An 18,434-nucleotide genomic window follows, 5' to 3' on the forward strand; every position below is an offset into this window, starting at 1 on the left:
TGGAAGGCTGAGATGGAGAGCAGCTTCAGTCTGAGATAAAATAATTTTGGCAGAGCTAATAGGAGAGCCTGCTTGCTTTCTGCCACTTAGATTTGCAGTTGTGCCTGCATCTACTATCTAAAAAGAACATATTTTAAGCAAACTCATTCTTCTTCATTCAGGGAAAAGGAGAACGAGTACTTGTCCCCCTATTTTCCACCCAAAAATGTGTCCCATGTAGTGTTACACCTTTCACTCCAGTGAATGACTGGGCTTATAATGGATAATTCTATTTGTTGTTGGGCTAGGTGAAAATGTATTAATAACTTTGCACAGAATTTTGTGAGGGAGGGAATGTCTATATTGTTATAATCGGACATACATGAGAAAATTATTATTATGTGAATTAATGTTTGTCTGGAACGACTAAATAAAAATAATAGCTGCTTTTTTTTTAATTTAGCAAAACACCACTATTATGTAGCTCCCTAATCTGAGCACAGCTCACTTGCTACCTCACCAGTGTCTGGTGTTGCAGCATACATTTTCTTGTACAGACTCTAATCCCACAGTTGTTACTTCTTTTTCCCCCCTCTTCAGCATTGTTTTAGGAGGGTGGGAAATGTAATGTTTACTGGAGCTAGCACCTACTGAATTGCAGTGATGAAAATGTGCGTGGGCACTGTCCCAAAGCACTCTTACTGCTTTTGATGTGAGTTATTTTAGCTTCTGGGTCGGTGTACGTGTGGTCACTTCACAAGGGAACTGGCCCAGCTGGCAGGCCACATAAAGGGGAGGGGGAGAATACTTGAAAACAATGAAGGGGAGAGGAAGGTTGGGTGCAGAACCAACAGTGCCAGGAGTGATAAGATCAGTGCTCCACTGCCTGCAGCAGCAATTTGCTGCTTAGGTATGTCAGCTAGAAAGAACAGCGTGCCTGCATCATTAGAGATTTTTTTCATGACTTTTTTGTGATTTCTCAAGTTGCAAAAGTTGAGATTAGTGTTGTTGGAGCCTCTCACATTTGCAGTGTTGTTTCTCTGGTGCTGTGATTCCCGAGGAGATGTGTAGGAGGTGGTGTTGTTGCTGGTGGCTGTGGGATTTGGAGGTGATGGTGTTCTGCACCACGAGCATTGTTTTAAACAGCAGGCTGTGAACAAGGAGCCTGTACATTACAAACCTCAGCTACATCTGCAAATCCTCCAGGCAGACAGAAGCAGAAGGGCTCCCACAGTTATGACAATGTCCATTTAATAAGTGGTATTTTCTATAACTAACTGAGACAGAAAGGCTCATTTCATCTGGATTGTGAAGTGCTGATATTCTGTGACTGTGCCACCTCAGTGACAATCGTTATGACAATGTCCATTTAATGAGTGGTTTTTTCTATAACTGAGACAGAAAGGCTCATTTCACCTGGATTGTGAAGTGCTGATATTCTGTGACTGTGCCACCTCAGTGACAATGGCTCACCTGAAGTTTAATGGTTTACCTGACCTTTTGCAGTGCTTTCTTTTCTTATTTTTTTTTTTTTTAAGCTTAGCTACGGGAAAGTGGTAGATTAAAGAAACGTCATCAGATCTGCGTCACTGATCTATAACAGGTGTGGTAGGCTCTGTATTGTCCAAACAAGAAACAAATCTCTCCCTCTCTCTCTCTCTCTCCCTCCCTCCCCTAATTACAGTGTTGATTACATCTCTTCGTGCAGAGATCTGGTTGCTTTGCCCCATTTGTGGAGGTTGGTGCTGCCTGTGTGTTTCTAGAGCAGGCAGGTCAGTACTGGCTCTTCTCATGTCTAATGCCTCTCCACTACCTCTGAGTTTTAGAATGCCCTCCTGAATCTTTAATCTGCTAATTGCCAGGTAATGGACTTCCAGAACAGCATGCTGCTGAGGGAGTTGGGTTCCCTGGTGGTGGCAGTGCTTCATGTCCTGCTGATTCCCACTTTCCCATCCAAATATATTGTTTCATTTGTTGCATTTGTAGAACTTGTGCAAGTATGTAGCATTTTCATCATTAATGACACCATTTGTCAAAAAAACCTCAAAAACCAAAACCCAAACACTACAGGTGTGATGTCATAAAGTTACACACACATATGTGTGTGTCTGTGAGCAGCATAATCTGTGTTTATAGAGGGATGTGTGCACACAAACACTCCCATGCACAGAAAGGGAGATATATTGGTTATGCTGAAATTCATTATTCCAACCTGATCCCCACGGTGTTTCTCTTGACCTGAACAAGAGTCTACTCTGATTGAAGAACAGGGAGTCAGATCTTGCCTTTGAAGATCATTATTCCAAATTAAATGCTTTTACTATGCTTAATTAGTATTCATCAAACACATGCTGTATGGAATATATTTGAAAAGCAAGAAGGACTCTCTTAGGCTTCAGATGTAGTTTCATGCCTTTATTTCAGTACCACTAAGGCTCCATTCCCTACTCCCCAGAGCATGTGGGAAATGATGAAGAGGGTAATGAAGCTCAGTGCCATCAGCTCACAGCACTGGTGATTTTCTGGACTACTTTGAGTTGTCTTTCCTCTTTTAAATGTGGGACTCTGAAAAGGGGACAACTTGAGCTGTCTCCTCTTCAATTTGATGCATAAAGAAAGACTTAAAGGGAAGGAAGGGCTTGGTGCTGAAATTTTATTCTTTATTAAACAATACTCTAAAAATGGTGTCTCTTAAAACTGGTGTGAGGGAAGATTAGTTCTTGCTTGCTCTAGGAGCCAACTGATGGTGTCAAGGAAGTAAAAACATTCATTTCAACCTCACTGGTCTCATGTGCAGCTGCCACACAGCTGAGCAGAAAATAGACCTTTCTTTCTTCCTTTCTTGCTTCCTTTCTTCAGAAAGAGTGGTTAACACATTGAATAGCACTTTATCAAAGATGCAGGAGCTGTGGTCTGCACTTGAGTGAAGTTCACAGCTAGTATATAAAGGAAATTTGGATGACACAACTCAAGCTTTTTACAAGCTGAACATCTGAAATTGTTAATTTCTTTTAACACTTAGCTACAATCTTGGCATGATGTAATTTAGATTTTTGACTGTGCTAGTGTATAGCAACTGGGTGCACTATATCCAACAACTTATTAAAAAGAAAAAAATGCAGACAATACTAAAAATTTTGTATGGTATGGCTAGAATTTGCCTGTATGGCTAGAATTATTGCAGTTTGAAGCTTGTACTCTGAATTTCTTCCAGTCTGGTGACCAAATATGATGAAGCCTGACTTCTTCAACATTTGGATGACATTTGTTTTTTCAATAGTTTATCTAATTTAAAAAAAAAAAAAGCTTTAGTGGCACAAAATACCAGGCACTGCAAATGTTACATGAAGTCCTTTTTCATTGATGTTTTAGTCCCAAAACCCAGTGGGACAGAAGTTGTCAGGTAGGAACATCTGACAGCTTGAGCTGCTGAGGGGCTCCTGTGTGTTTCCCCAGGAGCCTCCCTGGGCAGTCAGGATTAGCTGCAGCTCCTGGGAGGGCTCCAAGATCATCCCTGGGGGATGATTTATTTTATAACAAGGTGAATTGAGTGACTTTATTTAAAGGCAGGGTCTAAAATACCTAGTTTTCAATTTTATAATTATCATTATAAATGTATGCTTTTACACTATGAATTTTAAGGAAAAGATTTAATTTATGGAGTGAGAAAGAATGAGTGGAACATTGATGGCCTCCATTGTGAAGGATTAAGGATTCATTATTGGGAAAACCAAACTGGCTTGGTTGGTTTGTTTTGTGTGGTTGTTTTTGTTGGGTTTGTTTTGGTTTGGCAGGTTGTTTGTTTGTTTTGAGGGGAAGGCATTTTTGTTTTCTATTCTCAATACCTGAAGCTTAAGCTTAGTAGTTTTCCATATTTTTTTACCATTGTATTTACCAGTCATAAACAAGGAAACCAAATCTTCCTTTACTTATTTTAGCCACCCAACTTTTTAAAAATTGGAATGTTTGAACAAAATAAGTTGGACTTGCCTTTTGCTTCGTTTACAGTGCATGAGCACCTGGTTCTGGTAGATAGCCAAGATCTAATTCAGAGTATTCTATCTTTTATAAAGTTGGTAGTTTTAGAATTGTATAACAAGCCTGGGACTCCCTCTTCATTCTCAGTTCCCAGTGGAGTTCAGTATCTGTTTATCTACTGTGCTTGAGGACTGCAAGTTGGAATTTTAAAGGTGACAGTGATCTTGGAATGCATTTTTTTATTCCTCTAATTCTTTGGCATATTCTGTATTTACTTCTTTACAATACTGGTTTATATGTGATTTCATCTAAGTAAAAATAGACTGCAACAATCTCATGAAAACGAGACATAAAATATACTCTTCAAAGAAAATGTGAAATTACAGCCAACTTGTCCAAACAGTTTATAGCCTTAAGTGTTTTTCTAACTATTTTTAAAATATTTTTGTCATTGTGTCATGTCATTGTGCATATGTTAATACATTTCTGAAAGCATGTTTTTTCACATCTCTCTCTCTTTCCTAACAGTAAAAAGTGGCAATACAAATATAGTTTGAGCAAAATCTGTGGGGTTTTTTTCCAAATAAGGTTAGATTTTTTTTGGTTGAGATGTTTTGGGATCTTTGCCAAAAGATTTCTACCTCAGCTTGGTGGGTAGTTTTTCCTTTCCTTTCTTTGCAGTCTCTGTGAACTGTGATGCCAGGATTATGAAATGTGTTTTGAAGATACACGCAGACACTGAAGTAGTATCTGTGTGAAAGGCAAGTAATCAACAGACATTCTTACTCCTTGTCTGACATTTACACATGGCTTTGTTGTCTCTCTTCAGACTGTCACATCAGATGTGCTGTTCTCTCAGACTCTTTTTGCCATTTCTGGTTCAAGAGTAGTTTTTATTCTCTTCTGACAAGCTGTTTGTGTAAGTACCTTTTAGTTTTACACAGTCACACATGGCAGAAATATTTTGTGTATTTGGATTGGTTGTGATTCCTTTTTTATTTTTTCATTTAGCTCAATTTTTTAACATTTTTGAAGCGAGAAAAATGCTTGTAAGTCCCTTTTTCTGTCAAAGAAAAAATGGTACATTTATGATTTACATTTGCTTGGCAAGGAAAGTGGGTTTGTTCATTTTATGACGTGTCAGGAAATCTATAAAAAGTCTCATAATGAACAGAAAGCTCTAATGAAGTTGTCTAGTTCATGTGGACAAATGGCAGGGAGTTTACTAAATAGGAGTAGCCCCCAATTTGACTAAAAGACAAAATCCACAGGAAAAATTAATTGAATTCTTTTTGATGCGAAGGGTTGCAGTGTCTTGGAGCAATTGATTGCTGAAGTTTCTAGCAGTTGAGGCCTAAAAATGCGAAATCTAAAAGCAGATTTTTCAGCACCAAGCAGTTTCCACTGGTGGTGTCCCTGCAAGTTCTGCCAGCCACAGCAGTGAGTGTGCAGCAGGGCTGGGGAGGGACAGGGCTGGGGAGGGATTCCTACAAGCTTGGGAAAACCTGATGGCTTGGCCAGCTCTACTGATGGGTGATTCCAGCAGCCCAGCCTGGTAGAGACAGAGAGCCACCCCCTGTGGGGTAATCAGAGCAGTCATTAATGTTTCATGGCATGCTGTTGGAGAGGGCTTTGGTTGATGTCTTAGCTGTTTCATCGCGTCTTTAGCTTTTCCTTTACCCAAAATGTTAATTATATTTAGTGCTGAGGTAATTTTTGATACAGAAAATGGCAACTAGGTCTTTATGGGAAAGTGAGAGATGGTTTCTTCCAAGCTCCCTGCTTTAGCCTTTGCTCCTGATCAGGTGATGTTTTCCAGCAGCAGGGATGGAGAGGAGGATTTACAGTTGGGATTCCTGTGCTGAGGAGTTTGACCTGCTGCTCCTTTCTCCTCATAAAGGCTCTCGGCTGTTTGCAGCCACCCTGGCTGCTGCTGGTTTGGGGAACGTGTTTTATGTTTCACTGAGCTGACAGGAGGGAAAACCATTTTCCCTGTGCTGAAAGGAAGCCCTGGTGTCTGGGATCCTGAGAATGGAAGCTTCCCTCTCACCTGTCAGCATGTAACATGAGTTGTTAAAATAGGTGGTGAAGGAGCAGGTGGCAGAGCACAGTTGCTTGCTTCCTGTGAAGCAGTGTAGTCTGTAAGCTTGCCTCCTTTCCTGGCTGATCCCTTTGCTGATCTGAAACACAGGGTCTGCAGGGCTATGGCTAAGGCAGGGATGTGTTCCCAGCCTGGGCTGGGAGTGCAGAAATCCTTCTTCTTCCAGGTAGGAAATGGAACTCCAGCTGCTGCTCAGAGTGGCAATAACAGGTAATGCACAATTGTGCTGGAAACGAAGGAAAGCAGAGATTGGAGTCAGAATTTGCCACTAAAAGGGAGTATATTGCAACAGTGGAGGGATGAGACTCATGTAGCTCATGTTTTTCACTGCCAGAGCATCTCTGCTTTATGTCCAAATGCAAGCCAAGGGACAGATTAGCTGAGTTAACCATTAACTTTTAAGATGCAGACAATCAAGGTACTCTGAGTAAAAGTGGAAATTTAATTCATGATACTAATTCTGTTTCTGTGCTTGGTTCATAATAAAGCAAGTTTCTGCTGATTTCACTGACAGGATCACTGCTTGCAAAGCTCCAACAAGCTCTGCTAATGTCTGCACCATTACTGCACTCAGGGTAGGGCTACAACCTTTTTTTCCATGTCTTCAAAATGTGAAGTGCTCCAACTTCTATTTTTAACTCTTCTAAGTGAAATGAGATTAGACATGAAGCAGTAGTCCGCAGCAGCAAGTAATTTTCCCAGAGTGATTGTAGAAAGCTGATAAACACAGACCTCTTTTATTGTAAGAGAGCAGAGGGGGAGAAGAAAAGGCTGAGCACATGGTCTCCTAAGGGAATGACAGGTCTTGTCACCAGTTCCAGGACTGTCACTGTTTCTGTCTCTCTTTTCCTGCTTTTACTCCCTCCCTTGAATTTTTCTTTTTTAATTTACTCTCTGGTATTTTCTGTCCTAGCTGGATTTCTTCTGCCTTTTATTTACCTCTCTGTCTTTGGCAGTAGTCCATTAAATGGTTTTCATGTGATGAGGGTTCTTGCTTCTGAATACAACTCCTTCAGGACTGAAGAAGAATCCATTTTAGACTGAATAATGTAATCTCTCAGGATCTGTCTGTTCTCCAAGAAAACAGCTCCCTTCTGCTGAAGCAGAGTTCAGGGAGCACATGTGTGTGCACATTCATTTTGAAAGAGGTTGAACCTCTCAAACTTCTCTGTAGTACGGTTGCATCTTTAAGAACTACTGGAAATGTGACATTTCTTTCCTTCCACCCCAAGTGGCAAAATGCTTTCTAAACCACAGCAAAAAATTGAGCTTGAGTGGGGAGAAAGCTATTGACAAAGTCTGGGATTTTTTTTTTCTTTGCTGTAATTCAGTAGAGTACAGGTCAGGTTGGACAATTTATATTTGTATTTTTAATTTCAGTATGTTTATATTTTTAATCCTGTTTATATTTTTAATCCTAATTAAACACCTTTGTTGTTGCAAGTATATTAATAGAACTTTTGTTTTGTTCCATGTTTTATCTCCCTCCAGCCGGTCCAACCTATTTGTGCTCTCTGAGAAGCACTTTCCATTGCCTTTTTTCTTGTATAACTCTTTCTATTTTAAATAATACAAGTGTTTTGAAAACTTACTCAGGAAGGAAGGGCTTGTGCTTTTTTTAATGTTTATTGCTTAAAACCCAAGCTTTTAGTGTCTACTCATAATCTGAGTCTGCAGGCATCGTTTGGATATCTATCTATGAGTGATGTTATCCATGGGTGGGCTTGTTCTGTTTTTGTTATTATTGTTTGTTCTTGTTTTATAAGTGCTGTAAGGACTAGACAGAGTAGGTCCAGCCTGAGTAATCCCGATGATTCTGTTTTCCTTCAGCTAAAGATGTTTTCTGAGTGGGGGAGCCACTTGAGGTTTCCAGGAAGCGCGATGTGACCACAGGAACACGGCTCAGCTTGCGGCTCCTCTGCCTGTTTTCATCAGCCTTTCACCCTCCTTTGTCATCAAATGCATCTTCACACCACAGTCAAATGACACCTGCAAATAAATTTAGGAAGTGGTGTTTTATGGTGTTGTGAGTTCAAACAGGGCATTTCTAACAGCTGCACAGACTCCTGGCAGGGGCAGGCTGGAGAAAACATGTTGTGGTCACTTCACATGCTTTTAAAAACGAATGCTATGGTCTCTTTTGTGCTCAGTTGTAAACTAGCTCAAAAATAGCCGAGTATTCACTCCCCTGTGATTGAACTTCAAAGCAAAAAAAAGTAGTTTTAACTGAGAACATGGTTTGGTGAGCTTGTATGCAAAATAAATAGGTTGGTGTTTAGGGGATTTCTGCTTGGTGGGAGCCTGGGAATTGTGGGGGTGAAGATGGAGGAGTCAGTGAAGAAGCATGGAAGTGACCCATTGAGAAGAGTTTTTTCCTTTCATGTGCACAGTTGACAAGTCTGTGTGGAATCAAGCTTAATAAGATCAGGAACACAGGAAGGATGTAATTTTGCCTGACACTTGATCATCCACACACACGTTTTTCCCATCTGCAGTAGCAGTTCCATAATTTTTGTGTTGGTGTGTGTTGCGAGTTTTCCCATCCAAGAAGAAAGCTTAATGAAAATCAGAAGTCAAATTTAAAAATATTAACAAGTCTGCTGAACCTCTCTTGACCTGGTGAGTGCCTCCTTGGCAACGAAACAAAAGGTTGGAATAAAAAAATAGTTGTTGCAGAAGACCTGTTACATACTAGGAAAAAAGTAAGCTACAGGGTTTAAATAAAGGTATTTGTTAACCTCTTAATGGTTCACAGGTTCAGTGGTTCTTTTCTCTTAGTAAACTAGTTTATTCCACTTTTAGCTCTGTAAGAAGTAAATAAAAGTAATGCTGAGACATGGTATGGAATGTGAATAAAAGAATCTGTGTGATCTCCTATGGATTCGATGAAGACTTAAAGATGAGTTAAAATCTTTCTACTTTGTGGTAGAAATACTAAATGTATTAAGGTCAGTTGTGATTTCTGACTTAGAAATTTGTGGGGGGTGTAGAAGCCTTTAGTTTTGGGAGTTTTTTCCCAAAAGATGGATCACCATTTCCAAGTGCAGACAGGCTGCAGGCTGTTGTATCTAATTTTATCTTAATTCTGATTCTCAGGAGAGCTCTTGGACTGTAATAAACAGTGTTTGGGAGGCACAACCCACCAACTAGCTGAAAACCTCCACTATCTCCAGAAACGTGGGAAAGTCTTCTGGATTTATATCCAGGGACCATCTGTGGGAGCAGCTCATTTATTACAGGGCTGGATATCTCAGCAGCCCTCGGGAGAGTCAGGCTCGTAGATACAAAGGAAGACCCAGAAACCACAGGGTTGGGAAGATGTTGGATGCCTCCTGTCAGAAGCTGCTCTTTGCAGGGGAACATGCTGAGCTGACTCTGACAGATAGCACAGCTGCTTCTCTTCCCCTGCAGGCAGCTGCTGCTTGCCCCCAAATCCAGGAAATGTTTTCTTCTGAGGCTGCTAAGTGGAAGAGATGCACGTTGGTGTTACCCAGAACGGGCTTTGTGTGGTGGAGATGTTCGGCTGAGCAAGGTTCCTTGGCATGTTCCTCCTGTCTGCAGCTGCTTCCACATCTCCCTGCATGCATTCCTGGGGTCTGAGAAATGGCTTGCAGGGTTCTGTTTCTAAAAGCACGTGAATTGAGAGGGGCTGTGGTGCAGGAATAACCTTTCATCCCACCTCCCAAAAGCCTGAGGAGGCGAGTTCGGTAGCACGCTCCATGGCACTGAATTGTTTGTTGCCTTGAGCTTGGGATTTCTTTGTGCTGCAGGCTGGCAGCAGCCTGCAGTCCTGGGGGTCAGCTGGAGGAAATGCCTCCTCCTGCTGCTATATCCAGCTCTTAGAGCTCTTCTGTGATGGTTGACAAGTAATGCTTTTCTTCTGAAAATGAACTGTGTTCTTTTTTTCCCGGTGGGTTTTACCAGTTGTTGTTTCTCACTAGTACTGCATGCTTGTCAGGCTTTATTTCTCAGAAGAGATAATGAATTTAAGTCTGTTTTCCTGTTCTGTGTTCCAGGGCACATGTCTGATGGATCTAATTAGGCTAATACAAAACTCTCCAGATTACCAAATATTGTTTCATTAAGGAAATGGTATTTGAAGTCTTATTTTTATTGGCTGAATTGTATTTGAAGACACAGTGGATTTGTGTTGAAGGAGAACACAAGGAGAATTCAGTATGACTAAAACCTTTTCTTGCTGTTCAAAAGCATCTGCCTAGCCTCTGAAAAGGAAAGTATTGCCAATCACCAAGAGCAGGATTTGTGTGCTTGTAATGTGACATACTATCCATAACTGTCCATAAGCTGTGTTTTCTGGAGGGGAAAAAAAAACATGCTTTATCAAATCACAAAATACATAATGTGAGGAAATTTTTTATATCTAATGGTGTTGTCTTACAGACTCTAGTTTTGAAATAGACATTTCTTACTTTTCTTACTTGGACATTTAAATGAATAGTCACAGTAATGTTAATTTACATTTGGCACTGGTATAGAACATCTGTGATTCTATACATTCTTAAGAGAACTCTTCTGGTTTTTGTTAGTTAAAGATTTTTATGTTGAAATGGTAAATTACATGTGATTAACAACAAAAGCTGAAATTACCTGAGAGTATAAAGTCTCTAACATAATGATGTGTCACTAACTGTGCAGTGACTGAAGATGTGGCAATTATTCTGCACTTTAAGGTCTGTCTGGGCTAAGGAAATTGGCATTAATAAGATGTTTCATGCTTAGAACCAATGCTGACAGTGATTCAGCTCTAACAGCAGATGGATAAAACAGGTTTTGATACCTTTAAGTTCTGAGAATTTTCCAGTTAGGATGCTAAAGTGTGCATGTGTTGTTTATTCCAGCAGTGAAACAATCCTCACCATGGCAGTTGGAGTTGAACAACAGCTGGTCATTGTCCTGGGGCTGATAAATGCTCATCTGAAGCTCCTGGGGTTTAATAGCATGAGAGGGAGACTTATAATCAGATATATTTCATCTGTCTCTAGTTATAAACACAGAAGAACTACTCATGTTCTAACTTAAATCAATCCTTAGAAATACCAGTCAGATGTATCCACTATAATTGGATATTCTGTGTAATAAACGAGCATTGATAAAAGTAATCAAAAGAACTCTTTGTAATGCTATGTAGAATATGATTTGAAATATAATTTTTGCCAAGTTAAAATAAAACATTTCCCAAGCTTAAAAAAATTCTGAACTGAGGTCCTTCATATAAGCAATGGAGCAGAGCTACATTTGTTTAAAGAATAGATTGTGTAAATGTTCATGCAACAAGAGACCAAAAAGATCAGCAAAGACTTTAAATAGTCTTTCATTTTTTGTCCACAGTGAAATGTTTCCAAGTTAAGATGAAAAAGAATACTAAAATAAGTTACTGTTCTTATGTGACTTGAAAACCATTATAGCCAGTGGGATTTGTTTAGGAATTTCAAAGAAAACATGTCTCCATTAATTAAAGTCTTCTTGCAGCTGTACCAAAATATAACTCATTGATTGTTTGTATCCATTTTCAGTTAGTTTTTTAAAGGAATTTTTAAGTAGCAGTCATATTTCCAAGAAGAGAGAGATTCTAGTCTGTATAATGGATTACAAGGCTGTGTTATTTAAGGTGTGCATTATCTGATAAATACTCCACCAAAATACAGTATGATGGTTACCTTTTGGGTTCTTGGCTGTGTGCAGTAAGTTTCTTTTTTGTGTAGAGTATAAAACTATGCCTATTGTGTGTACATGTGCACATGTGTTTATGAGGGAGGTATAAATGATGGCTAATTATGGTACATGGTTTCCTTCCTCTGGTTTTATGTGGCACTCTTTTGGTAGCAAACTATATCAGGGTGCTTATAATACATAAAGGTGCAGAGTTTTTAAATGTAGCTCACACCACACCTTAATTAATTGTCAATCTCTTGATGATCTTTACCAGATAGCCAGGTTGAACTGTCCTGTATATGCTCTAGTAATACTGTTTTGTGTTCCTTATGCTTAAAATTTCAAGTTTGGTCATAAGCTTCCTTGTCTGGATACACTTCCAAGTCAGATTTATATCATGTGTCAAGCACAATAAGGAACTTCGTGTGTCTGCAGTTTTTTATCAGCTTAGAAGGGCACTGCCAGAAATCTTGCTGCATCTTGCAAAAAGGGCTGTTGTGATGAGAGTGAGGTTAAAAAAAAATCCAGAGGATTGCAAATGTGAAATGCTTGATGGTTATGAAAGCAAGCCTAGAAAAGGGGTGCCTGGTATCGCCATGAGCCTGCATTAGGTTCACATTTAACACAGATGAGCTGTACTGCCATGACACCTTTGTTTCAGTCAGTGCAGAGGACACAGTTTGTGTTCCTGGCTTCTGCACAGGAATAAAACAGAAGGCAATTTTCTGCACAGCTGAATTGGGAAGAAAGTCTGCATCTGAACTTGATCTTGACAGGGCTTGCTTGAGGTGCTGGGGTCTGTGCTTGTTGATTCACCTGCCCTCCTCCCCACATTTACATAAACCAGCACAGGAGGAGTGCAGGAGCAGTACTGGTGTCACACAGCACACAAACACAGGTGCAGTGATGTGAAAAATATTAAAGCAGAAAATACTCCACACTGCTGTTAGTAGACAGTATAAGATGTGGCTGTAGGAGAGGACTGTAAGTCTGAATAGCTTTTCTTCTGGAAATGAAAAGTGCTGGTTTCACTTGCAGCATAAGGAGTTAATACAGGATAATTACCTCTTAAGTTAAATATTTCTGATATAAAGCAAGCAGTATGTACCAATATGTCAAATACCCTATAGAAAAGCCAGAATGGTGCACTAGGCAGCTCAGATTTTATAATAAAGTCACAGATGCTCCTATTAAGCTGGAGCCTTAATACAGCAGAGGGTTTACTCCTAGTGTTGATTGCCATTTCTTTTCTCAATCACATAACAGATGGCAGCTGATCTATTGTGAAAGCAAGGCAAGGCAGCTCATCCCTTGTAAAAAAACACTACAAACACCTCCATTTTTAGACCAGCACTGCCCAGTTTGCAGACAGGCAGTGTGGGGTGCACGGTGTGTGTGTCCAGCCCAAAGCCACACGATGTCACACCCCTGGCTGAAGGAATGAGGCTGTAGGTTCCCTGTGTCTGGAATGCAGCTGTAGCAGTACCACGGCAGGGAAGATTAAATCGAGGCAAATCCCAAGGACTGGCTGCACTTCACCTTGCTGTGCTCCATGTCAGCATGTGCTTGGAGATGTTGTGTTCATTTTGGAGAAGTTGCATCCATTTTGTGTGAAAATGAAGCAAAAGCATCTGCTTGAAATGACGATGGGGAAACTTAACCATGGTTTCCTCTTTCTACCGCCCATCCTTCCTTTCTGGCCATATATAGCAGCAGCTATTGCCACTGAGGCAATGCAAGTACAAGGCTGTGGGTTTATCAGTTTTGAAAAAATAGATGGAAAGACTGGATATCTATATAAAAAGTGGTTTTAAGGAATAATAATAAATAATTTCTGGTGCTGCACAGGAGTAAATTACCCCTTCCACTCTGTTGCAAAATACAGATAAAGCCTGACAAAGTCCAATGATGCTCTAAAAGAAGCTGCAGGTGCATTGTTAAGGCTTTTTGGACCTTATGGATAGAATAATACAGATGAAAAAAAGCAGTTGCATTTTGCATTTTGACTTTCCCTTGGAAGGCTCATGTTCTTGCTGCTGCAGGCCCTGCTTTGCTGGTGCAGCACTTACCAGTTTTGCTTCCTTGTTTGTGGTGTGGAGGTGGCAGATGAAACTGTGGATGTTGCAATGAGCTGGGCTGTCCCTTCACTTGCTCCAGCCCACAAGCCACCTGCTTTGTCCCAGCCTTCCTGCTTCCTGGCCCAGCAGAGCAGCAGTGCAGTGCCAGACCTGACACAGTGTTCGTAGCATTGTCCATTTGGGAATGCCCATGGCACAGTGGGGACAGGGCCAGGAGACAGGGAGAAGCCTCCTTGCTATCCCATACCAGTGCTGAATTCCCAGAGGTGCTCTCAGCCCATTGCTCGAGCCAACCCACTCCCCTCCAGCTGCTGGGGCAGGAATCTGGGATAAGTAGTAGACACTTGCAAATTGAGTTTTAATGAAAGGTGTCAGGTTATTTGCATAACCTGGTTTGTTTGTGCAAGCCCTTTAAGATCCAGTATCTGTCAAACCCTAAAGATGTGTCCTTTAAGTCCTCACTTAAGCATCCTTTTTACTCCCTTTATTTTCCTACAGTCAATTGCTTCAGCAGACATGGATTTGAATCAGCTGGAAGCTTTCCTCACTGCCCAAACCAAAAAACAAGGTGGCATCACATCAGATCAGGCTGCAGTCATTGCAAAATTTTGGAAGAACCACCGGACTCAAATCCACGAGAGCCTGATCAATCAGAGCCGCTGGGATAATGTCCTGAAAAACATGAACTGGAGAGTGGACCTGAAGTCACAGCTGAGGCACATTGATCAGATAAACACTCCTGTTGCAATAGTTGAAATGGAGCTGGGAAAAAATGGGCAGGTAAGCTTCCTTTTGCAAAATACACAGACCTGATGTAGCTACCCATGCACTGAGGTTATCACCTATTGCTGAATTCACTGCATCCCATTCAAGCCAGTTGGTTCATCACCACTGGCCCTTTAATGGACTTGAAATTGGGGTCCATCTTTGGATACAAAGAAACATTCTGGGTGGTGAATGCAATTTTTGCTTTTTTTTCATATCTTCATATAAAGAAGGTATGACATATATATTGACATATATATATGACATATATATTGACAGCTCTCTTTACATTAAGCTTGAAAAATCAGAGGATGTAGAAATCAAACATGATGTTATAATTCTGTTTATATACCGTGCACTGCAAATTCAATTAGTCTTCTTTTAATTCAACACTAAAATTAGTTAAAATATGCAAAGTAGAAGCTGAAAAAGAGTAAAGTTCACAAATTACATTTTAGAACAAGTGAAGGGAAAGACTCCTTTTTATTTTACATAACACCCATTCTTATGTTCCTTATTACCTGTCACATTATGCAATCTGGCCTTATCTACCTGAAAGATATCTATATATATATATAGCTCTATCAGTGCTGAACATTTCCTTCCTTTTTTTATCTTTATAGTCCCTAGGAATGTACAGCTGAAGTCACAGCTTCCCATCTTACATTTGCTGTTGTTTTCTAACAGGCAATGTGTTTCAGTTTGGTATCTTTTCTCTCTGTGATGTTTTAGTAAATTTCAAAACCTCATTTCTTAGCAGTGGCTACTGCAAATAATTCCATGAGCTGATTTAGGAATTCTGATGTTAATGGTTAACATTTAGCAAAGTTCCTTGTATTTCGTAGTATTGTAATAGCAAGAGTGCCTGAATTAGGAATACCTCAATCCATACACCTGGAATATACATGTGCATAGGAATGATTGAATTCCAGCTGTGTGGCTAAGCCAAGACCAGGATGGAGGTACATGTAATCTGAGGTCCTACAGAAAACAGAAGGTATGGCTGGAGTCATTCTGTTAGTTCACTTTTCTTTGCAGTCAGTGGAAGCTGATCCCCCTGAGCCTTCCACTCATGGCTCTCTGCAGTGACCAGTACAATAATGGTGTGTGTGTCTTCAGATTTTTTCCTAACCTCAGAGAAGTGGAGTTTTCTGCTCAGGATCTTGAGATTGAAAATGATTGTGTTCTATTAGCAGCAAATGGGAAAAAAGGTTGCTTTGAATAAAAAGGTTACAAGGGAGCACATTATAATGAGTACATTGAGTACATTAGTGAGCAAATGGGAGAAATACCTACATTCATTAAAAAATGCATCCTTAACTCAGAATCACTGCTGTGTTTCACAAGGGGATTATGTAGTTAGTGACTCCTGTTTTGAAACTGTTTTTTCCCCCAGTAATGGATTTTACAGTAACATCAAGCAGCAAGGACATTTATATTTCTTTCATCCTCTGCAGAGAGAGTCAGGGGATGGAGGAGGAATACACATTCCTGAGACATTGTAATGTCTCTTACCAAAGACCCCCAGAACAAAATCAAAATGAATTATGTTAGCAATGCCTCTTCATGCTGCAAAGGGAAATGGTTGTGTAAATGCATTTTTGGAATGCCATCAAACACAATTTTGCCTCCTTCCCTGAGGATACCAGTGAGCTGTGGCAAGTGTGACACTTGGTGTGAGTTAAACTGGTCCTTACTGAAACAACCATGGAGTAATTAGCATTGTCACCTCTTGAGTCAATGTACATTTATTCTAAGGAGCTTTGGTTTCACATAGCCTTTGGCTATGGATTAAATAAGTTCTCTGCTGTAAATCTTTGGGTTGAGGCACTCTGCATCAGGCTGTATGCTCCTGTGATGGGATGAGGGAAACCACAGGGCTTTGGGGACCTCCTGGAAAGACCTGTCACAGAGACTCCTACTGGAGCTTGAACAAGTTGCACACTGGATCCAGCCCACTAACTTGAAACTGTCATGTTTTGTAGTTATTTTTCTTTATTGTTAGCACATCTCTTCTAAATAGCAAGTTTTGTAGCACATCAAATACACATATACTGGTACCTTTCTTAAGATTAGCAGAGAACATGTTTTCTAAACAGTTGTCAGCCATAGATGGGATTTGATGAATTATGAAGATCTGGCTTTGAAGAAGAAAACTGGCTGATGATTCAGGAGTAAATTATTCACAACAGACTGTTTTCATTTGGACACATGATAACAGGGGAATATACAAATGCATTGATATGTAATGAATTGACATGAATATTTCATGGTTCAACAGAAGCAAAGAAATGCTCTGTAGAAAATGTACCTTTCCAGAAGTCACTTTGATTCTTCTCAGTGCCTCTGGGTTGGATTTAGGTCTCTGCCCAGCAGAAGGCCAGGCTGCTTGGGGGAGCATCTGCTCCTTCTGCTTCAATAAATAACTTAGCTTCCTGCTTGCCTTCTCTGAATTTTAGTCGCCTGTTTCATGAGGGGAAGACTCTGTGTGTGAAACCTGATGTGGTTGGGAATGGGGAATTAGTTGGAAGCGACTGGTTCATAAATGCCACTAGACTGAGTTTACATGAATTTTGCCAAATTTTGTAGTGTTTTCTGGCTGGAGAGAGATGCTTTTGGGTTTGAGAATCCATCACAACTTGCATGCATTAATTCTTGCTAGGCTTGCCATTACTGATAAGAGAAAAAAAATGAACCCTTTTCCCTAAGTGCTCTTGAAAACACTTCTAATGAGGAACATTTGAAAATACCATGCTCTGAACTTTGAAAAATATGATTCAAGATCTGTAAATTGGAGTTTGAACTCTACTTCAGTAAAGATTTTACAGCAACATCAAAAGTTTCCTTTATGCTGGTGTTGTAGTCTTTATAGATCCTAGCAGATCTATATAAAGATTAAAGGCAGATGAGCATGCTAGCCATCAGCTTTGAAAACCCATTTTCTTTAACAATATAACTAAAAATAAAATTATAAAGCAGTTGCACTTTAGCCTGCATTTGCCTTCATCATGTGGTATTTAGTGCTCATCACTACTGGTTCATTTTTTCCATTTGAACAGCCCATTTTTTCTTTGGCACAATGGTTTTGTCCTCTTGGGTTTTTTATCTACCTTGCTGGCTTTCTCTTAAAACATCTGTAGCTACCTGTCCCCTTCTTTACGTCCTTTTTAATCTTGCTCTCCCTCTCTGAGCATGTCTGTAAAGCTCTTTTGGCATGAAATTTCAAGCAGACATGAATCTGCTCAGAGGGATGGGAGAGTGAGCTGGAGCATCCTTCTCATGCCCTTCCTGCCCCTCTGCACCAGCACTGCTCCCCATGGTGGGCAGCACTGTTGTGCAATGTTGGCTTTCCTGCACATTTCAGTCCCAGATTTATACCTGACCTTGCCACTGACACAAAATTAATGCATTGCTTTTGCACTGTGGCTTGGCACTAAAATTATATTTAAACTTGTTTTCTGGACTTTGTCATGTTATTTTCCTTGTGAGATCTGCCTCTCCTCTGGGGCTGTGTTCTTCCTCATTGGCTCAGTTGCCAATAAATTTTACTTTCTTTATATAAATATATAGCATTATATATTTTGCAGTTTAATGTCTGAGACTGCTCAGATATTACAGATTAGCTGAGAATTTGTTTTTGACTTTTTTGCTTTAGCTTATTTACAGAATGAGTATTTCCACATACATTTCTTTTCAGTGTTTAAGATACCAGTAATCCATGTAATATCACTTCTCTTGAGGCTTTGTTGGATCTTAAAGCATGTTTTATGATCAAAGAGTATTTTTTGCCCTGGTTTAACATGAAGCTGGGATTCTCCTGCAGGATTCTTGCTGGAAAGACCTGAGATAATCACATCAGG

The 18,434-nt window shown here is 40.1% G+C and overlaps 1 protein-coding gene across 4 annotated transcripts in view; it reads left to right on the forward strand.

Annotated features, from left to right (window-relative positions):
• COMMD1 (copper metabolism domain containing 1) overlaps window positions 1-18,434 on the forward strand; it is a 62,522-nt gene that overhangs the window by 3,415 nt on the left and 40,673 nt on the right. For 3 of the 4 annotated variants that reach the window (XM_039718899.1, XM_039718900.1, XM_039718898.1), the window contains exon 2: window positions 14,308-14,589. In XM_039718899.1, the coding sequence (XP_039574833.1) occupies window positions 14,308-14,589 (282 nt within the window). Of the gene's footprint in view, window positions 1-4,786; window positions 4,877-14,307; window positions 14,590-18,434 lie in introns of all 4 variants that reach the window. The other variant, XM_039718901.1, reaches the window with a different exon arrangement.

Source organism: Passer montanus, unplaced genomic scaffold, assembly GCF_014805655.1.
Source record: "Passer montanus isolate IOZ18808 unplaced genomic scaffold, ASM1480565v1 scaffold40, whole genome shotgun sequence".
NCBI lineage: Eukaryota > Metazoa > Chordata > Aves > Passeriformes > Passeridae > Passer > Passer montanus.